Here is a 17,500-nt window from a genome sequence, read left to right as displayed (position 1 = left end):
AGTTTGAAATTGCGTTTGATCAGTCTCCAACGTGCAGTTAAACTAAAACATACAAATAAGATATTGACAAAAATCACCTACACATGCTCACACATACAGTACACACACAGGTAACGGTCTAATAAAAGATGAAGCATTTGCATTCTGTATTCCGTACAACATTATTTATTGGCTATTGGCCAGACATGAATTCCTCCGTCTTGACTACAGTGTAGAGTACGGTCTAATCACCCAGCAAGTCAGTGGCAGTGGTGTGGTCCACTTGAAGTTAACACTCTGCTGTTTGTGTGTAAGATGACCCTGATGAAGGCGTAAGCCGAAACGTTGGTCTTATTGAATGTAACTGCATGAAGTTCGAGTTCGAGTGTGCGACGACCATTCTTTTTCAAGTTGAGTCTAATTGTCTGCCGTACGCACCTCAAACGGTGTGCGTTTACTGAAACCCGAAGAACCACTTGAGCAAAATGCATCTTTGTTTTTTTACAAGACTGTAGCTTGTCCTCACTGGTGAGTGTGCGAGCGCTCAGGTACCTCATTATCAGCTGGTGTTAAAGGTTTACGCGCAATAAAAATCGACCACTTCTGGAAGAGGGGTCGTTACTTTATGAGACCTTTTGCTTTCTTTTTTGGGGTAGCCCCTTTCTCTCTTCTCCCTCCTCCTTCCTCTCTCCTCCATCGCTCCTCTCTCCTCCCTCCTTTGCTCCCCTATTCCCTCGAGACCCCCAAAAACCCCCCAGAGGGGAAGTGGGGGCCCTTTACTTCAAGCAAGCGGGCCCCTGGAACCCAAGCCGACTTTCTCAGAATGCCATAAAGAATTCATATGGCTTCACAGAATATATGAATGGCATTCCACAAGGAGCGAGAGGGAGAGAGGGAGGGAGGGAGGGAGGGAGAGAGGGAGGGAGGGAGGGAAGGAGGGAGGGAGGGATGGAGAGAAGGTGGAAGAGATAGAGAAAGATAGAGTCCCTGTCACTTGTTTTTCTTCTTTTTTTCTTTTCTTTCTTTCTTTCTTTCTTTGTTTTTTTTCCTTTCTTGTTCCTCATGCGTAGGGATGGAGATAGGGAGAGCGAGAGACGGAAAGAGGGAGTGACAGAAAGAAGGGAGTGAGAGGCCTCCATTCATGTTTTCTCTCTTTCATCTCGACACCACTTCTCACAGGGCCTCTCTCTCTCTCTCTCTTTCTCTCGCGCTCTCTCTCTCTCTCAATCTCTCTCAATCGCTCTCTCTCTCTCTCAATCTCTCTCTCTCAATCTCTCAATCTCTCTCAATCTCTCGCCTCTCGCGTTCCCGCCTAAATCACTTCAGAATTCACACCCAACCGTCATAACTCCCCCATGCAGGAGAAAAAAAGAGAGAGAGGAAGAAAGGAAGAATGAAAGAATGACACCCCCCCCCCCCCCCCTCCCCTGGTTGCCACCGCTGGCCAGTGTCCTGGACCAGGGCTTGACATTAACTTTTTCGCTTGCCAGCCGATGTGGCTAGTGGTTTTCCCGAGTCATTAGCCATCCAACTACTCTACTAGCCACACATTTTTCATTATTTTTATTTTTTTATCTACGCTGTACATCTAACCTCAGAAGATAGGGTGCTTAAAGCAAGAAGATGAGTGCATGGATTTCTACATGGAAATAAAGCAAACAAATAGAAACTGAGTAACTATGCTTTTTCTTGAACTAAACAATTGATACACAAGGGGCAAAGTGTAGAATATACGCTATTCTGATATGTCATACCATAGAATAAGCTACCTGCCAAATTGGCTAGTGACACTGAAATTGTTACCAGCCACAGCCAAGTTTTACCAGCATTTGGCCGGTTGGCAGGTGCCAGTGTCAAGCCAGGGTCCTGTGCTGTGCTGGACGTGACGTTATGTAATGTGTGATGATAAGGGGGCGGGAGGCATGAATGACCCCCAGCGTGTCCTTTGTGTTCGCCCGGCCGCCCGCCCGCTTCCACAGGGGCCCCGATGGACGCCTGATTACCCAGCAGCCATACGTGCCGATGGGGGGGGGGGGGGTGTTGAGGCCATACGTGCCGATGGGGGGGGGGGGGGGGGGGGGGGGGGGGGGGGGGGGGGGGGCTGATGGGATGGATGGGGCCATAGGGGGAGTGAGGGGGGGGGGGGGGTGCTGCTGTTATGGTTGGGGTCATAGGTGGGGTGGTGTGGAGGATAGATGGGGGGGGGGGGGCATGGGGGTTGCTAGAGGATGGAGTGAGGGGGGGTATTGGGGTTGAGGCCATAGGTGGGGTGGTGTGGAGGATAAGGGTGGGTATGGTTGGGGCCATAGGTGGGGTGGTGTGGAGGGGGTGGGGTGGTGTGGTGTGTTGGAGGATGGAGTGAGGTGGGGTGGGGGCATTCGGGTTGAGTGGTAGGTTGAGGTGGGGTATGGTTGGGGGCCTTAGATGTTTACAATTTTATACCACCGCGGCGTGCCAATACTCTTGCGTAGTGCTGCTACGTCAGGTGCGGAATGTGGCGCATGCTACAAGTGAGAAGCACAACAGCCTACGGAAAATGAACAGGTTGGAATTGTGCTCCCTGGCCTTTAAAGCAATGTTGATGACATCCGAATTTATTTGAAATGCAGGCTCCAGTAAAGCTGCGTGAGTGAGTTTCAATGTTTCATTGACAAGAAAACCAGGACATTTCCATCATTTCATAAAATATCCCGGGACGCCCAGGACAGGTCGTAAAATCAGGACATGTCCTGGGAAATACGGACGTTTGGTCACCCTAGATGGTAGGTTGGGGAGAGGTGATAGTGGTGGTAGTGGATGGTAGGTTGGGGAGAGGGTAGTGGTGGTAGTGGATGGTAGGTTGGGGAGAGGTGATAGTGGTGGTTGTGGATGGAGAGGGGGTTGGAGTATGGAGTATGGTGGATGGTGGATGGAGAGGGGGTTGGAGTATGGTGGTAGTGGATGGAGAGGGGGTTGGAGGATGGTGGTAGTGGATGGAGAGGGGGTTGGAGGATGGAGGATGGAGAGGATGGAGAGGGGGTTGGAGGATGGTGGTAGTGGATGGAGAGGGGGTTGGAGTATGGTGGTAGTAGTGGATGGAGAGGGGGTTGGAGTATGGAGGATGGTGGGGCCATACAGTAGGTGAGGGTAAGTGTGGTAGTGGTGGGGTGTGACGGTGTGGAAGTGGTGCGAGGGGTGGGGTGTGACGGTGTGGAAGTGGTGCGAGGGGTGGAGTGACTAACCTCTTAATGTAACCCAACACGAGAGGAAGAGGTGATAGTGGTGGTAGTGGATGGTAGGTTGGGGAGAGGGTAGTGGTGGGGCCATACAGTAGGTGAGGATAAGTGTGATAGTGGTGGGGTGTGATGGTGTGGTAGTGGTGCGAGGGGTGGGGTGTGACGGTGTGGAAGTGGGGGACAGCCAGGACACACTCCTGTCCGTGTCACTCACCACCCCTATTTACAACTCGCACCTTTTGTAAATAACAGCAGGGTAAACAAGAAAACAAAAGCCAACACACGTCAAGTCAGAGTACAGGCGAGAGTTTAGAGCGAGAGAGAGAGAGACAGAGAGAGAGTGAGAGTGAGAGTGGGCCTTTCTCAAAACCTAGTGCAGTGTCCCTCCAAGTGTATCAGCCTAATTAGTCAACCCCAGTGATTGGATACTCTTTATTAGTCACACCCAGTGATTGGATATTCCGTAGAGTTCACCAAAGAGTATCCAATCACTGGGCGTGACTAATTAGGCTGATACACTTGGAAGGGCCCTGCACTAGGTTTTGAGAAAGGCCCAGTGAGAGTGCGAGTGAGCATGTTAGCTGTGTAAACATAGTGCTAAGGTGGTGGATGGGGCTAGCGGGTTAGCCAGGCCTTGTTGATTCAGGAGCTGCGCGCTTCACAGCACCAAGTGACACTTGTTCAGTGTGACGTGTCTTTCTCAGGGGGGGGGGACACACATGTCACCAAAAGTGACCCCAGCAGAAGGGGGGTAGAGTTAGGGTGAACAGACGTCCCGGTTTGGAGTTGTGTGTCCCAGGTCCCGAGCAAACCCTCTCGGGACACAAATATGTCCCAGTTTTGGCCACCCACTACATTGCACCATGTCTAGGTATCAGGGTAAATATATGGAAAAGATTACATGTTTACCTGCCACAATTTATGGCAGCCAGCGCTTGTATAGAAAGTCTGAAGGAGTCAGTTGTGATTTGTCATTCCTCCCTCTAAAATTGATTAGAATGCAGAAAATTGAATCTAAAAAGTAATAATCTTCCTGGGGGACCCGCCCGCCCGCCAAATATTGTCCTTCAGTCACGGAGGAGGTGTCCCGGTTTCAGACTACAAATCTGGTCACCCTAGGCAGAGTGGCTAACACTCCTAGTTTGTCCAGACGGGGCACACAGAGTATTGGGTGGTGTGGTCTACTCAGCCTTGCACACGGACAGCATCGGCGTGCACAGCCAGTCCTGTTCAAAACAGTGCATGGGAGTTATGGAAGCCCAGATATCCTTGATGCTTTGCTGTCAGCTGTTCTTGTTTGTTGACCTGGTACCCCACACTTCACTCTTCAATATACCCTGTAGATTTCCATGCCACGTTTTGGCGCTAACTCACCAGTTTAATTCTAAATAACCAGAAATGAAACCCCATTGAAAATGAATGGGGTTTAATTTCTGTTGAGTTAGAATTAAACTGGTGAGTTAACACCAAAACGTGGCATGGAAATCTTCGGGTATATTGAAGAGGGAAGTGTGGGGCACCAGGTCAACAAACAAGAACAGCTGACAGCAAAGCATCAAGGATATCTGGGCTTCCATAACTCCCATGCACTGTTTTTGCCATTGACTTCAATGTTAAACGCATCATGGCCATTATGAAGACAGAGAATGTCCTAACCAAGTATTGACCATTGCATGTTATGTAGAAAGTACCAAATTTCAACTGATTTAATGTGACCCGAATTTTGATGAAGAAAAATGTGATTTTATAACAATATTCTAATAATGCGAATTCCCCAATTCATGGGTTTTTTGAGCTGGAAGGCCAACGTATATAAAAAGAAAAAAAATAATGATTGGAATAGTTAAAAAACTGGGCCATGAATCTACAATCCATGACAGTTTAACATTATTGATGGAATTATGGAAATAAATCAACTTTTTCATGGTATTCTAATAAAAAGGCCTGGAGCTGTATATGGCTCCAGGACACAATGGGTTAAACCGGAATCCCACCAGACAGCCACCACTGTCAAAACTCAGCTCGAGTTCTATTTTCCAAATGCAGTGTGGCATGGAGTCGTCTCCCGCGCCGCCACCGCCTGACCAGGGCTTGACATTAACTTTTTCGCTTGCCGGCCACCATGGCTAGTGGTTTTCCCGAGTCACTAGCCATTTAGTTATCCTATTAGCCATACATTTGGTATTGTTTTTTTTCTTTAACATGACCCTGTAGATCAGACCTCAGAAGATGAGGTGCCAAAGCAAGAAGAAGATGAATGTACAGCTTTCTACATTGAATCAAACAATCTAATCAAACAAATAGAAACTCAGTAACTGAGCTGTTTCTTGAACTTTAATACAAACAATTGATACACACGGGGCAAAGTGCAGAATATAAGCTATTCTGATGTCATACCAGAGAATTAGCTACCTGCCAAATTGGCTAGTGACACTGACAATATTACCAGCCACCCCAGCCCAGTTTTACCAGCATTTGGCCAGTTGGCAGGTGCCAGTGTGAAGCCCCTGCGCCTGACCACCGCCTTGTTGGTGTGAAAGGACAGATCTGTTTCCATTGCCGTGTCTCAGATGTCACACTTATGGCAGTGCACTGACAGTCAGTGCATAGTGCTCACAGTGCACTGGGGGTCTTCAGTGCATAGTGTTGTGAAAAAGTCGGCGGACTATGCACTGTGCCCTGTCTGGAAGTGACGGTTGAGCTAGAATTAGCTCACCAAAATATCGGTTGGCTACTGTTTATATTGCACAGTGTGTCGTGCTTGCATTTACATTTTCTACATCCCAACTGGCAGCTATTGTGTACAATACTTGGCATGAAAAGGTTGGTGTCTCAGCAACATTACTTACAGAAATACAGGAGACAGTTGACCAAACTCTTCTACTGAACTGAACGTCACGTTTCTTCCGTTTTATTGTCAACATGGCGCCCGTTTAGTGCGTGAAGTGTCCATCGTTCAAGCACTGCGTTTTACGCCATTGTTAGGGCATCATCCGAGCGCTTTTCAGTGCACTGAACTAACAAAATTTTACTTTGAAAGCGCCCTATGCACTGAAATATAGTGCCCGAAGTGCACAAGTGCGCCATCTGAGACACCCCACATGTATTTTCACCACCGCCGGTAAAAAATGGCTCCCGTCCTGCCCCGTTTTCCCATTCTGGTCTGAAATAGGCCTTGTGGAGCCAGACTCTGAGGTGTGCTGCTGACGTGTTTACATAACACACCGCCTGCAGTCGATGTGGCTCTCAAGGGGAGTAAAGTAGTAATACAATTTAATATTGTTCTGTCTTGTGTAAAGTAGTAATGCAGTTTAATATTGTTCTGTGTTGCTCTTGTTTCGACGATCACAGTGGCCTAACTGTTGCTGCCAATACATGCTTGAGTTCACGATTCAAGATTAATTAATTTAGTACGGAAGGATTGTTCCCAACATTCATAACACATAACAGAATATGAAATACACAGCACTGACAGCACTGCCATGAGGTGCAAATCAAAGGAGCATGCTATAGTAGTGAATAATTCACTATGAGATTCCTGATTTGAACTAGGTGACCTCACCTCAGCTACACTCCTGCGATGTCCTTGCATGCCCAGACCGACTTCACCTTGTCAGGCCTTTATGTTCCGCAGCATATCTGTGGTGTGTTTGTTTTGTGCATTGTTCCGGATAAAAGCATTTGTTATGTAAAGTGTAATGTAAGTTAAGGTAAAGTAAGGTAAAGAACAAGCCTCCTTGCATGCCCAAACTGACTTCACCGTGTTAGGCCTGTACGTTCCTCTGCATATCTGTTTCAGTTCCTCAGCATATCTGTGGCGTGTTTGTTTTGTACATTGTTCTGGATAAAAGCATTTGTTATGTAAAGTGTAAGGTAAGGTAAGGTAAAGTAAGGTAAGGTAAGGTAAAGAACAAGCCTCCTTGACATGAAACAGAATACCTTGAGTGGTCCCTGTAGGTACCTGGAACAAAAGAAGAAGTGGTGACTTTAACATGTCATGCATCAGTTATTACATACTGACATGCTGCCACTGTAGGAAGAATAAAGCCACTTGAAACATGTGAATTAGATCACCAAACGAAGCTGAACAACTGATCTTTAAAAGTCTTCAAGATAACATACACTGCACTTAAAGAATGTACAGTGAGTGCACACAATTTTGTACTCGGATGTACATTTAAACATTTTGTAGTCTCTCGCTCATGTTCCTCTCTGCAGGTATTTTCTGTTTTGTTTTGTTTTGCTTTTATTTAATTGCTGTTATACAATATACCTTTCAGGCAAGTATTGTCCCTTTATGCCTTTTTGCCACTGCTGGTTTTCTGGTAGGCCTACAGCTCGACACAGCGTGCCACTTTTTGCTTACGATTGAGCTGTGGAAGAGGTGGCCGAGTCGCGCTGTGTCGAGCTGAAGGCCTACCAGAAAAACGGCAGTATCTCGCCTGTAACTCATTGTGTAGATGAGTCCCGAGGTCTTAGTCCTGAGGGGGTTGGTCGGATCAGACAAGTGGTGGGTGCACGGCACGCGTCCAGTCCACGTCTACGTCCTGGCAACGTTGATGGATTTGGAGAGGTAGCAGAGGCCAGATCTGCCTGTGGGGCTGCATGCAGTGTGCGTAGCAGGGAAGGACGGGTGGACTGGCCATAAGACATACAGACCAGTGGTGTAGTCTACTTTGTTATGGTGGGTATACTGTATATTTGAGATTTTTTTTGAAGTGGGTATACTGTATATATTTGTGCTATTCAAAACAATGGATCAATCAATTTTAAGTGGGTATACTGAAATCCCTGAAATTTAGAAGTGGGTATACTCCGTATACTCGCGTTCTATGTAGACTACACCACTGATACAGACACAAGACATACAGGGCATTTGCTGTGTGCATTGAACATATGGCATACAGAGCATTTGCACGGTGGACTGTCGAGGATTTCGGCCTGGTCTTCCCCTCAATGTATTGATATCAGTCCTCATACCGCCACAACTGACCTCTCCGAGTCTGATTTAAATATTGATTTTGGCTGTTGTGGTCAAAGTAGCTCTTATTAGACGACTAAAAATGTTATGGTAATGGTTATTAAAACAGTCCTACGTGGACCATGGCCGATTGAAACGTCTTCCACGGAAAATCAAGGTCATTTGGATGAGGCAGCGCAAATCGATAGAAGACCTCTATCGAGTAAGGCTACCGGTCGCTCATCTCGATGAGGCGACATATCTCGACAGAACACCGGTCCGGGTTGAAAATGCCCGTCATGATTTTTTTTTTGCTCCAGTCCAGTCGTGCACAGCAGGGGGTGGACCAAGAGGTCACTTCAAAGGCCGACCTTACCAGCAACCCCTCCCCCCTCTCCCACCTCCCTCCTCTCCCACCTCCCCTACCCCCTTCCCCACACCACCCTCTTCTCCCCCCTACCCTCCTCTCCCCACCCCACGCTACCCACTCACCTCCTCCTCCTCCTCCCCCACACCTCCCTCCCCACCTCCCTCCCCCCCCCCATCCCCACACCTCCCTCCCTCTCCTCTCCCCACACCCCTCCACACACCTCCCCCCCCCTCCTGTTGGAGGAGCCAGAGCCCCGTCGGGGTGATGATGAGCGGGGACGACACTGATGCTTTGATAATTACTCTGCAATGACTCGGAAGGAGGTCAGCTCAGGAGCAATTATCCAATAAATAAAAAACATCCCAAAAAAAAACCCTTACTCCAAGCAGGAAGATCTGCACTCTATTTTTTGAAGATAGATAGATAGATAGATAGATAGATAGATAGATAGATAGATAGATAGATAGATAGATAGATAGATAGATAGATAGATAGATAGATAGATAGATAGATACATACATACATACATACATACATACATACATACATACATACATACCGGTACATACATACATACATACATACATACATACATACATACATACATACATACATACATACATACATACATACATACAGGCATACATGCATACATACATACATACATACAGGCATACATACATACATACATACATACATACATGCATACATGCATACATACATACATACATACATACATACATACATACATACATACATACATACATACATACAGGCATACATGCATACATGGAGTCGTGCGTTCGTGCGTGCGTGGTGTGCGTGCACGTTACACTATCGCGTCTTTAGTGAAAGTTTATACCACACCCTCCACCCTCCACCCTCCAGCACTGAGCCATTCAAAGGGGGGTTCTGTGACTTTGTGTGTGCTTCACCTAAACATGATCTTTGTACAAAAGAAGAGAGACCATCCCTAGTTGTCGACTATCATCCACTGACAATACATCAAGCCAGCTTCACAAAATATCTGTCTCCTCCTCCGCCCCCTCCCTCATCAATAGCCTGAGTCTTGCTCGCATGGAGACACCTCTTCTCTTCTCAATGCTGTCAATGCATGTAAAGCAGGGGTGGGGAACCTCTGTCTCGAGGGCCGCTTGCGGCCGTTTCATCCGGCCCCTGGTATAATTTTAATGTTATGCAGCTTCACATGAAATATGACATATCCTGGTTTGTGTTCAAAATACGGCCCTTGGAGGACTTTTACGGCCCTAGGATGGATTTGACGTGGCCCCTCGAATGAAAAAGGTTCCCCACCCCAGATGTAAAGAAATCCCTTCATGCAGACAATGGCCCAGAGCACCGGGGCTGAGACCCTATAGCAGAGCAGAGGTGGGAGACAAATGAAACAAAAGGGGGAGCTTAGACTCAGACAACCACACGGTTGACAATTACTGTTTTGCAGCCTACCCCTCCTCCTCTTCCTCCTCACCCTCCTCCTCCCCATGGTAGTGTAGCGACGGCCATTTATTTCAAGAAAATAAAGAGAATGCCGCACACCCTGCTGAATGTTTTAATGTACAAGTGACGTTTTTTGAAAAATTTTGAAAAAGTTTGAAGAAGGCCAGGCGGCCGAAATGTTACTTCTACATTAAAACATGAAGCGGTGTGTGTGGCATTCTCTTTATTTTCTTTAAACATTTATATGCACAATAAGCCAGCACCTCAAGAAAGACCTTATTGGTGTGCGATACCTCTTTTTTTTCTAAGCCATTTATAGCAACAGATGAAAAAGGCAGAGCTGCCGCTGTCCCGGCTGGGCTGTGGACTCCCGTCCGTCCTCAAAACTTTCTTTTTTTCTTTTTTCCTACCTCAGCCTCCTTTGATAGCCAGCCTCCTCTTTTCAGGGATGACCTTACCTTGCCCATTGGTTACCCAACCACCAATTCACCCACCCATCCATCCATCCACTCACCCCACCACCCAGCCACCCACCGATGCTCCATCACCACAGGGATGGGGTCAGGGGGTCAATGGTCCCCTTTTGCCCTCCCCAAGAAGACAGCGATGGGAAACGGCTGGCTGACCCCAGGAATTCCAGCCCAGGAGCAGAGGCCACAGGCCATGGGGGGGGGGGGGGGGGGGGGGGCTGCAGGTCTGGAGCCCCCAGAGCAGACCACTTAGACCACAGGTTCCCAACCTTTTCCAACTCGGGGCCCACTCAAAATTGTCTCAGATGTTCGGAGCCCATTTCTGACCTAATTAGGAAATAAAACTCAAATAAATCAACAGCAACACAAACCAAAATGGAATTGTAATTTTGTAGAAAATGATTTCAAGGCCCACTTAGAATACCTTCAGGGCCCACCAGTGGGCCACGGCCCATAGTTTGACAATCACCGACGTAGACCAGGCAGACCACTGGACGTAGTGGGGATTTATGGTGCCTGAGGTAGACCAGGCAGACCACTGGACGTAGTGGGGATTTATGGTGCCTGAGGTAGACCAGGCAGACCACTGGACGTAGTGGGGATTTATGGTGCCTGAGGTAGACCAGGCAGACCACTGGACGTAGTGGGGATTTATGGTGCCTGAGGTAGACCAGGCAGACCACTGGACGTAGTGGGGATTTATGGTGCCTGAGGTAGACCAGGCAGACCACTGGACGTAGTGGGGATTTATGGTGCCTGAGGTAGACCAGGCAGACCACTGGAGGTAGTGGGGATTTATGGTGCCTGAGGTAGACCAGGCAGACCACTGGAGGTAGTGGGGATTTATGGTGCCTGAGGTAGACCAGGCAGACCACTGGAGGTAGTGGGGATTTATGGTGCCTGAGGTAGACCAGGCAGACCACTGGAGGTAGTGGAGATTTATGGTGCCTGAGGTAGACCAGGCAGACCACTGGAGGTAGTGGGGATTTATGGTGCCTGAGGTAGACCAGGCAGACCACTGGAGGTAGTGGGGATTTATGGTGCCTGAGGTAGACCAGGCAGACCACTGGAGGTAGTGGGGATTTATGGTGCCTGAGGTAGACCAGGCAGACCACTGGACGTAGTGGGGACTTATGGTGCCTGAGGCTGTCTGAGAGTCCTGAGATCCGAGAGAGATTCAGGATGAGGTAACATCCGCTTAATGATGTCAAAGATCACCGCTCATGTGTGTCAAGGTGCAAGGATTAGGAAGGCGACGTTCGACAAAGAGGGGACAATCTGGACACTTTTGTCTGTGCAAATTATGGTGGTTTAGGTCAAATTTGCGCAACACTCTCAACTGTTTGCTGATTGGCAGAACCGTGAGCGAACTGACCTAGCAGGGTTGGGCCAGACTATGTACGGAGCCCAAATCTATGGGTGGAAGTACGTAGTAGGATGGTGTCGCCAGGCTATCAAATCTGTGACTTTTGAAAAGTCTGTAAATTCCTCCACTTAATCCTCAGTAGAATTCTACAACAATGGAATTCTATGGAATCTCAAACCCGCCGGCGGGTTTTGACAGTTAAGAGTTTAAAGCAACCAGAAACTAATGAAGCTTCTTGGTTGAGGAACCAACAGGTCTTTCAAGCTCTAAGAACATTTTCGATAGTTTCCAAATCTTTTGATAACATGATGTCGATGAAGGGTGACCATTCACAGTCAACTACAGCACAGCACCGACATACACACAATCTAGGTTTGGGAAGAAACCACTTAGGTGTATCAGCTGATCTCAGTTAGCACATCTGTCAAGCCAGGTATTTGATGAGTGATGACGATATCACCGTTGTTAGAAGGCCAGTCAAAGAAAAATGGTATGATATAATTGTTTGTATATGTGCATGTTTGGATGTAGGCTACATGTTTACATGTTTTGTGGTCCAGTCCTGCATGTTAAGTGTTTTTATGTTTGTCGAATGTGTTGACATGTGTTCTTTGTGTAAACGTTTAGACTCCCTGTGCCCATACCACATTTCTCTCTAGAAGAGACAATAAAGGCTCATCCTATCCTATAAGGACATCTGTCAGGGCTTAATTTAAGAGGAGGAACCCTGCAATGCTCCAACCCTGGACACATGCAGAGGTGGCACCCATTCACCTTCGCAGCCAAGCCCTGAGGGCACATGTCTGAAGTTCAAGTGATTAACCCATTGATGCCTGATGCTGCATAGCGCAACATTGACCCTAGTGCCTGGAGATGCATTATGCCGCATTCGGGGTCATGGGTGCATGGGCTTTCAAAAAATGCAATTAATTTCATGTTTTTATGTGCTAGGGACGCTGAAATATTTTAAGTTTTTGTAGGTTTACAGCACCTTTTCCCAAAAAGGGCAACGGCATTTATCAGGCGTTTTTTTGCAGGTGCTTTAGGAATCAATGGGTTAAACGTTCTTCACATTACCACAACAGCCAAAGCGCTCAAGTAAATGCAAGCAAAAGGATCAAAGTTACTCAAAGCGCTCGTCACTTTCTCATATCCAGCATCTCACCTCCACTCTTGACAGTTCCCATGGACATACATTATCAAAGTGTCACAGAGGATCTCGCTGCAGAGTTTTACAGGAGAGCGCGTTTGACAGGTCACCAGCGCACCAGGTATGAAGGTTGCATACTTGACATATTGAAAGACCGTCAATTACGCAAAGAGATTTCGCAACGCAGAAGAACACCGCGCCACAGCAATAAAAATTACCTCATACCAAAACCCATTGTTGTTGGTGTTGGTGTGTGTGTGTGTGATGCTTAAGCTCTTGTCACAACATATCTCACATGCCAAGCCAAGTCAAGCTAAGCGGCACTCACTTGGGCCTAACAACTGAATACAATGCAAGCAAACACAGAAAAAAACTAACAATCGACCGCACCCTCCTGTAAATGAACCAACATACTTGTATCTAAAGTTAGATTCTAGATAACCCACATTGTTATAGTGTTAGCTTATGAGAGGAGAGTGTAAGCTCAATAGGGGTTGAAGTGTTGCTGATAAAGCACTAAATAACTAGCTTTTTGGATTAGCCGATAGGCCCTTTGGCCAGCCCTTAAACTCTGAAAGTCGATGCTAGAGCCCCGAGCGCACATTCAAAGGAATGAGCATTTCAAATAAGATTGTCACTACTGTAGAGAGGTGTGAGCTGTTATTCACCATCTACGACAGTCGTTCTCAACCTTTTTTTTTGGAAATAAACGCCCCTTTGAGCTCATGCTAAGCCTGACAACGGCCCACTTAGTATTGAAAAATAAAGTAGACTAATGCTCCCCAATGGCACCTAAGCACCACCCCCTCTCAGATGTATCCTTCAGAACGCCCCCCATAGGGCTCCCCAAGGCCCCCTGGGGGGCTGTATAGCCCCCGTTGAGAGACACTAATCTAGGAGCTCTGAGGCCCGGAGGGGCTGCCTGTCTAGTACAGTACAGCACAGTAGTAGAGTAGAGTCTAGCTTGGTGAAAAGACATGCCTCTGAGGCTATGCGTCTGCTTAAAGGGACACTGTGCAGGAAATGGTCAAAAAAGGTACCGCAGCTATGCTGCTCATTGAAATTGGGCTGCGTATGGACAAATTTGATGTTTCTAAGTAATAAACTAATATTTTCTAGTGTGACCCAAGTGCAGTCCTTTTTGCAGCTATTTCTGCAAATTCAAAATGGCGGACCATGGACAAGATCCCCTTTTTCATGTATGAAAAGTGCCATTTTCCCAGTCATAATGACAACTTAAGAATTTGATGGTGGTGGTAAGTATTCATGAAAAAGGTAACGTCAGTGAATGGGTGGCATGAATTCTGGAAATGAACAACTACAAATCTCACAGTGTACCTTTAAGGCAGTAAATCGGTTAGGTGGTCATGGATTAGTAGGGATGTCAGCTACAGTAGCCAGATGACATGTAGTGTGATGTGTAGTGAGAGCTAAGAGGGGACAGAGCGGGTTGGATGAGTGTGCTTTTGGCCAGTCCACCATGCCTGCTGTACTGTGGACTTTTCAAACCCCATGGTTACCCCTCACTATGAGTTGAAGGTGAAGATTGTGCACATCCCAGGAAAAGGCACAGGACAAAGGCTGACTGTTACAGAGAGAGAGAGGTCAGCACACTAAACATCCTTTTTGTTTTCTTTTATTATTTCATGGCTGGGCTGTCCCTCACTATGACCGATTTCAGAAGTTTCCATATTAGTGCAATTATACTGTACATAGTTAGTTGTTTTCAATCAATTCTGTTTTTTTGTAGTGAAATATCGAATGCAACTTGCACAGTAAGTCGTTGTATTATTTTAAGCAAAGCAATCATGGGATAATTTTATTGATGACGCTCCAATTGGGTCCCCAAGGTCCACTATGCTGTTATCTAGCGTAGTGACCAGGATTAATGAGAATCTTCACAGACGTACACACACACGCACGCACGCACTCAAGCCTCGAAAAAGAAGATCAATTGCCAGCAACTAATCCAAAAAGTTTTGACTTAAATGACCTCGATTAATCAGAATCTTCACACATAGGTACCTTATCTCACACCACCTCAACTAACCCTCACAATCATTTAACCACACACACACACACACACACGCGCACGCACACACACACACACACACACACACACACACACACACACACACACACACACACACACACACACACACACACACACACACACACACACACACACACACACACACACACACACACACACACACACACACACACACACACACATTTTACCTCATTCAAGAGAAGCGTAAGAGAGCGGCTAATCTGGCCCTAAAGCGCTCATTCAGAAAGATAGAGGAAAAGCACTCACTAATGTAAACAAAAGGACAGCTTTACCCATGGCCCTCCAGTAAAACAAGATTTACACCCCGTAGTTTCTTTCTGTCTGTCTGTCCGTGTATTTGTCTGTCTGTCTGTCTGTCTGTCTGTCTGTCTGTCTGTCTGTCTGTCTGTCTGTCTGTCTGTCTGTCTGTCTGTCCGTGTCTTTGTCTGTCTGTCTGTCTGTCTGTCTGTCTGTCTGTCTGTCCGTGTGTCTGCCTGTCTGTCTGTCTGTCTCTCTGCCTGCCTGTCTGTCTGCCTGCTTGTCTTTCTCTCTGTATGCCTGTCTGTCTGTATCTGTGTGTGTCTGTCTGTCTGTTTGTCTTTCTCTCTGTCTGTATGTCTGCCTGTCTGTCTGTCTGTCTGCCTGTCTTTCTTTCTGTCTGTCTGTCTGACATCACATCACATCACATCACATCGCATCGCATCGCATCGCATCGCATCACATCACATCACATCACATCACATCACATCACATCACATCACATCACATCACATCACATCACATCACATCACATCACAAGACTATTGCACAACTGACAAATTACAAACGACACATGCCTATATACAGGCCTACATACATACATAGTATATTACATACAACCCACATAACCTGATGCAGAGTGGAAGTAGAGACAGACCGCTATAGTTATAGCCATATAGATGGGCTATAAAGTAAGCATACCGGCAAGGGCGCCAAAACGAGTTTTAAAGTGGTTGTGCGTGTTTTTTCCCCTGATTCTTTATTTCTTAAAGGTACACTGTGCAGGAAATGGTCAAAAAAGGTAGGCCTACTGCAACTATGCTGCTCATTGAAACTGGGCTGCCTATTGACAAATTTGGTCTTTACATGAAAGTTAACTAAGTAATAAACAAATATTTTCTAGCATGGTCCAAGTACAGTCATGGCTATGGCTATTTTTGGAAATTCTATATGGTGGACCATGGAGAAGATCCCCCTTTTCATGTATGAAAAGTGCAATTTTTCCAGTCATAATGAATACTTAGAATTTGATGGTGGTGGTAAGTATTCATGAAAAAGGTAACATTAGTGAATGGACAGCATGAATTCTGGAAATGAACACATGAAAATCTCACACAGTGTCCCTTTAACAATGTTACTGCTGCTGCACTCCACTCATTTGTCTGCAGTAAAAGTTGAGAAAGCCTCATTTAGGTGAGACCCAAACGCAGCCACTGCATCCTCCTTTGTGGCGCCTATTGCCCAGCCGAGGTGCTTGATTTCCAGAGAAACAAAACTGTGGTTTTCCCTCTTGGTCTCCTTATCACTCAGCACGTCTAGTGTGGGGGACACACCCCTGCTCAACATGAGTGGGCTTAAGAGAGACAAAGCCGAGAGGAACCAACCGCCTACACTCACTGGGCATAAGTGTGTGTGTGTGCGTGTGTGTGTGCGTGCGTGCGTGCATGCAAGCGTGCGTGCGTACGTGCATGCTTACGTGCATGTGTGCGTGAGTGCATGCGTTTGTGTGTGTGAGAGAGAGAGAGAGAGAGAGAGAGAGAGAGAGAGAGAGAGATTGAGAATAAGCGTAATATATATCAGGACAGCTGTTGTCATCAACCGCAGCGTATTCTATTGAGAATTATAGACGTCAGCCTGGTATGTGATGAATATAAACAGGGCATGTCAATTCAAAGCACACAGTAAGAAGAGGGACAAAAGTGATGTCGAAAAATAAAGTTACAGGGTTGCATTGTATATGTCAGGGGTTCCCAACCTTTTTCAACTTGGGGCCCACTCGAAATTGTCTAAAATGTTCGGGGCCCACCTCTGACCCAATTAAGAATAAAACTGAAATAAATCAACAACAACACATACCAAAATGTGATTATTATTTCGGGGGGCGGGGGGGGGGGGGTGTATTGCTGTAATCCAGGGTCTAGTCCAGGGGTGGGGAATCTTTTTCATTCGAGGGGCCACTTCAAATTCCTCCAAGAGCCATAAAGTCCTCCAAGGGCCACTTCAAATTCCTCCAAGAGCCATAGAGTCCTCCAAGGGCCACTTCAAATTCCTCCAAGAGCCATAGAGTCCTCCAAGGGCCACTTCAAATTCCTCCAAGAGCCATAGAGTCCTCCAAGGGCCACTTCAAATTCCTCCAAGAGCCATAGAGTCCTCCAAGGGCCACTTCAAATTCCTCCAAGAGCCATAGAGTCCTCCAAGGGCCACTTCAAATTCCTCCAAG

At 46.8% G+C, this 17,500-nt stretch overlaps 1 protein-coding gene across 1 annotated transcript; it reads right to left on the bottom strand.

Annotated features, from left to right (window-relative positions):
* Positions 1–2,729: 2,729 nt before the first annotated feature.
* LOC134462934 (uncharacterized) lies at positions 2,730–13,005 on the bottom strand. The gene is made up of 3 exons (XM_063216205.1): positions 12,984–13,005; positions 10,922–11,611; positions 2,730–3,202 (listed from the first exon to the last, which is right to left on the bottom strand). Exons 1-3 carry the CDS (start codon positions 13,003–13,005, stop codon positions 2,730–2,732), a joined length of 1,185 nt encoding a protein of 394 aa, XP_063072275.1.
* Between the last annotated feature and the right edge of the window lie 4,495 nt (positions 13,006–17,500).

The sequence above is a fragment of the Engraulis encrasicolus genome, chromosome 14 (assembly GCF_034702125.1).
Source record: "Engraulis encrasicolus isolate BLACKSEA-1 chromosome 14, IST_EnEncr_1.0, whole genome shotgun sequence".
Classification (NCBI taxonomy): Eukaryota; Metazoa; Chordata; class Actinopteri; order Clupeiformes; family Engraulidae; genus Engraulis; species Engraulis encrasicolus.
Note: the sequence above shows the minus strand (reverse complement) of the source record. Positions and strands in the feature narration are given on the sequence as shown.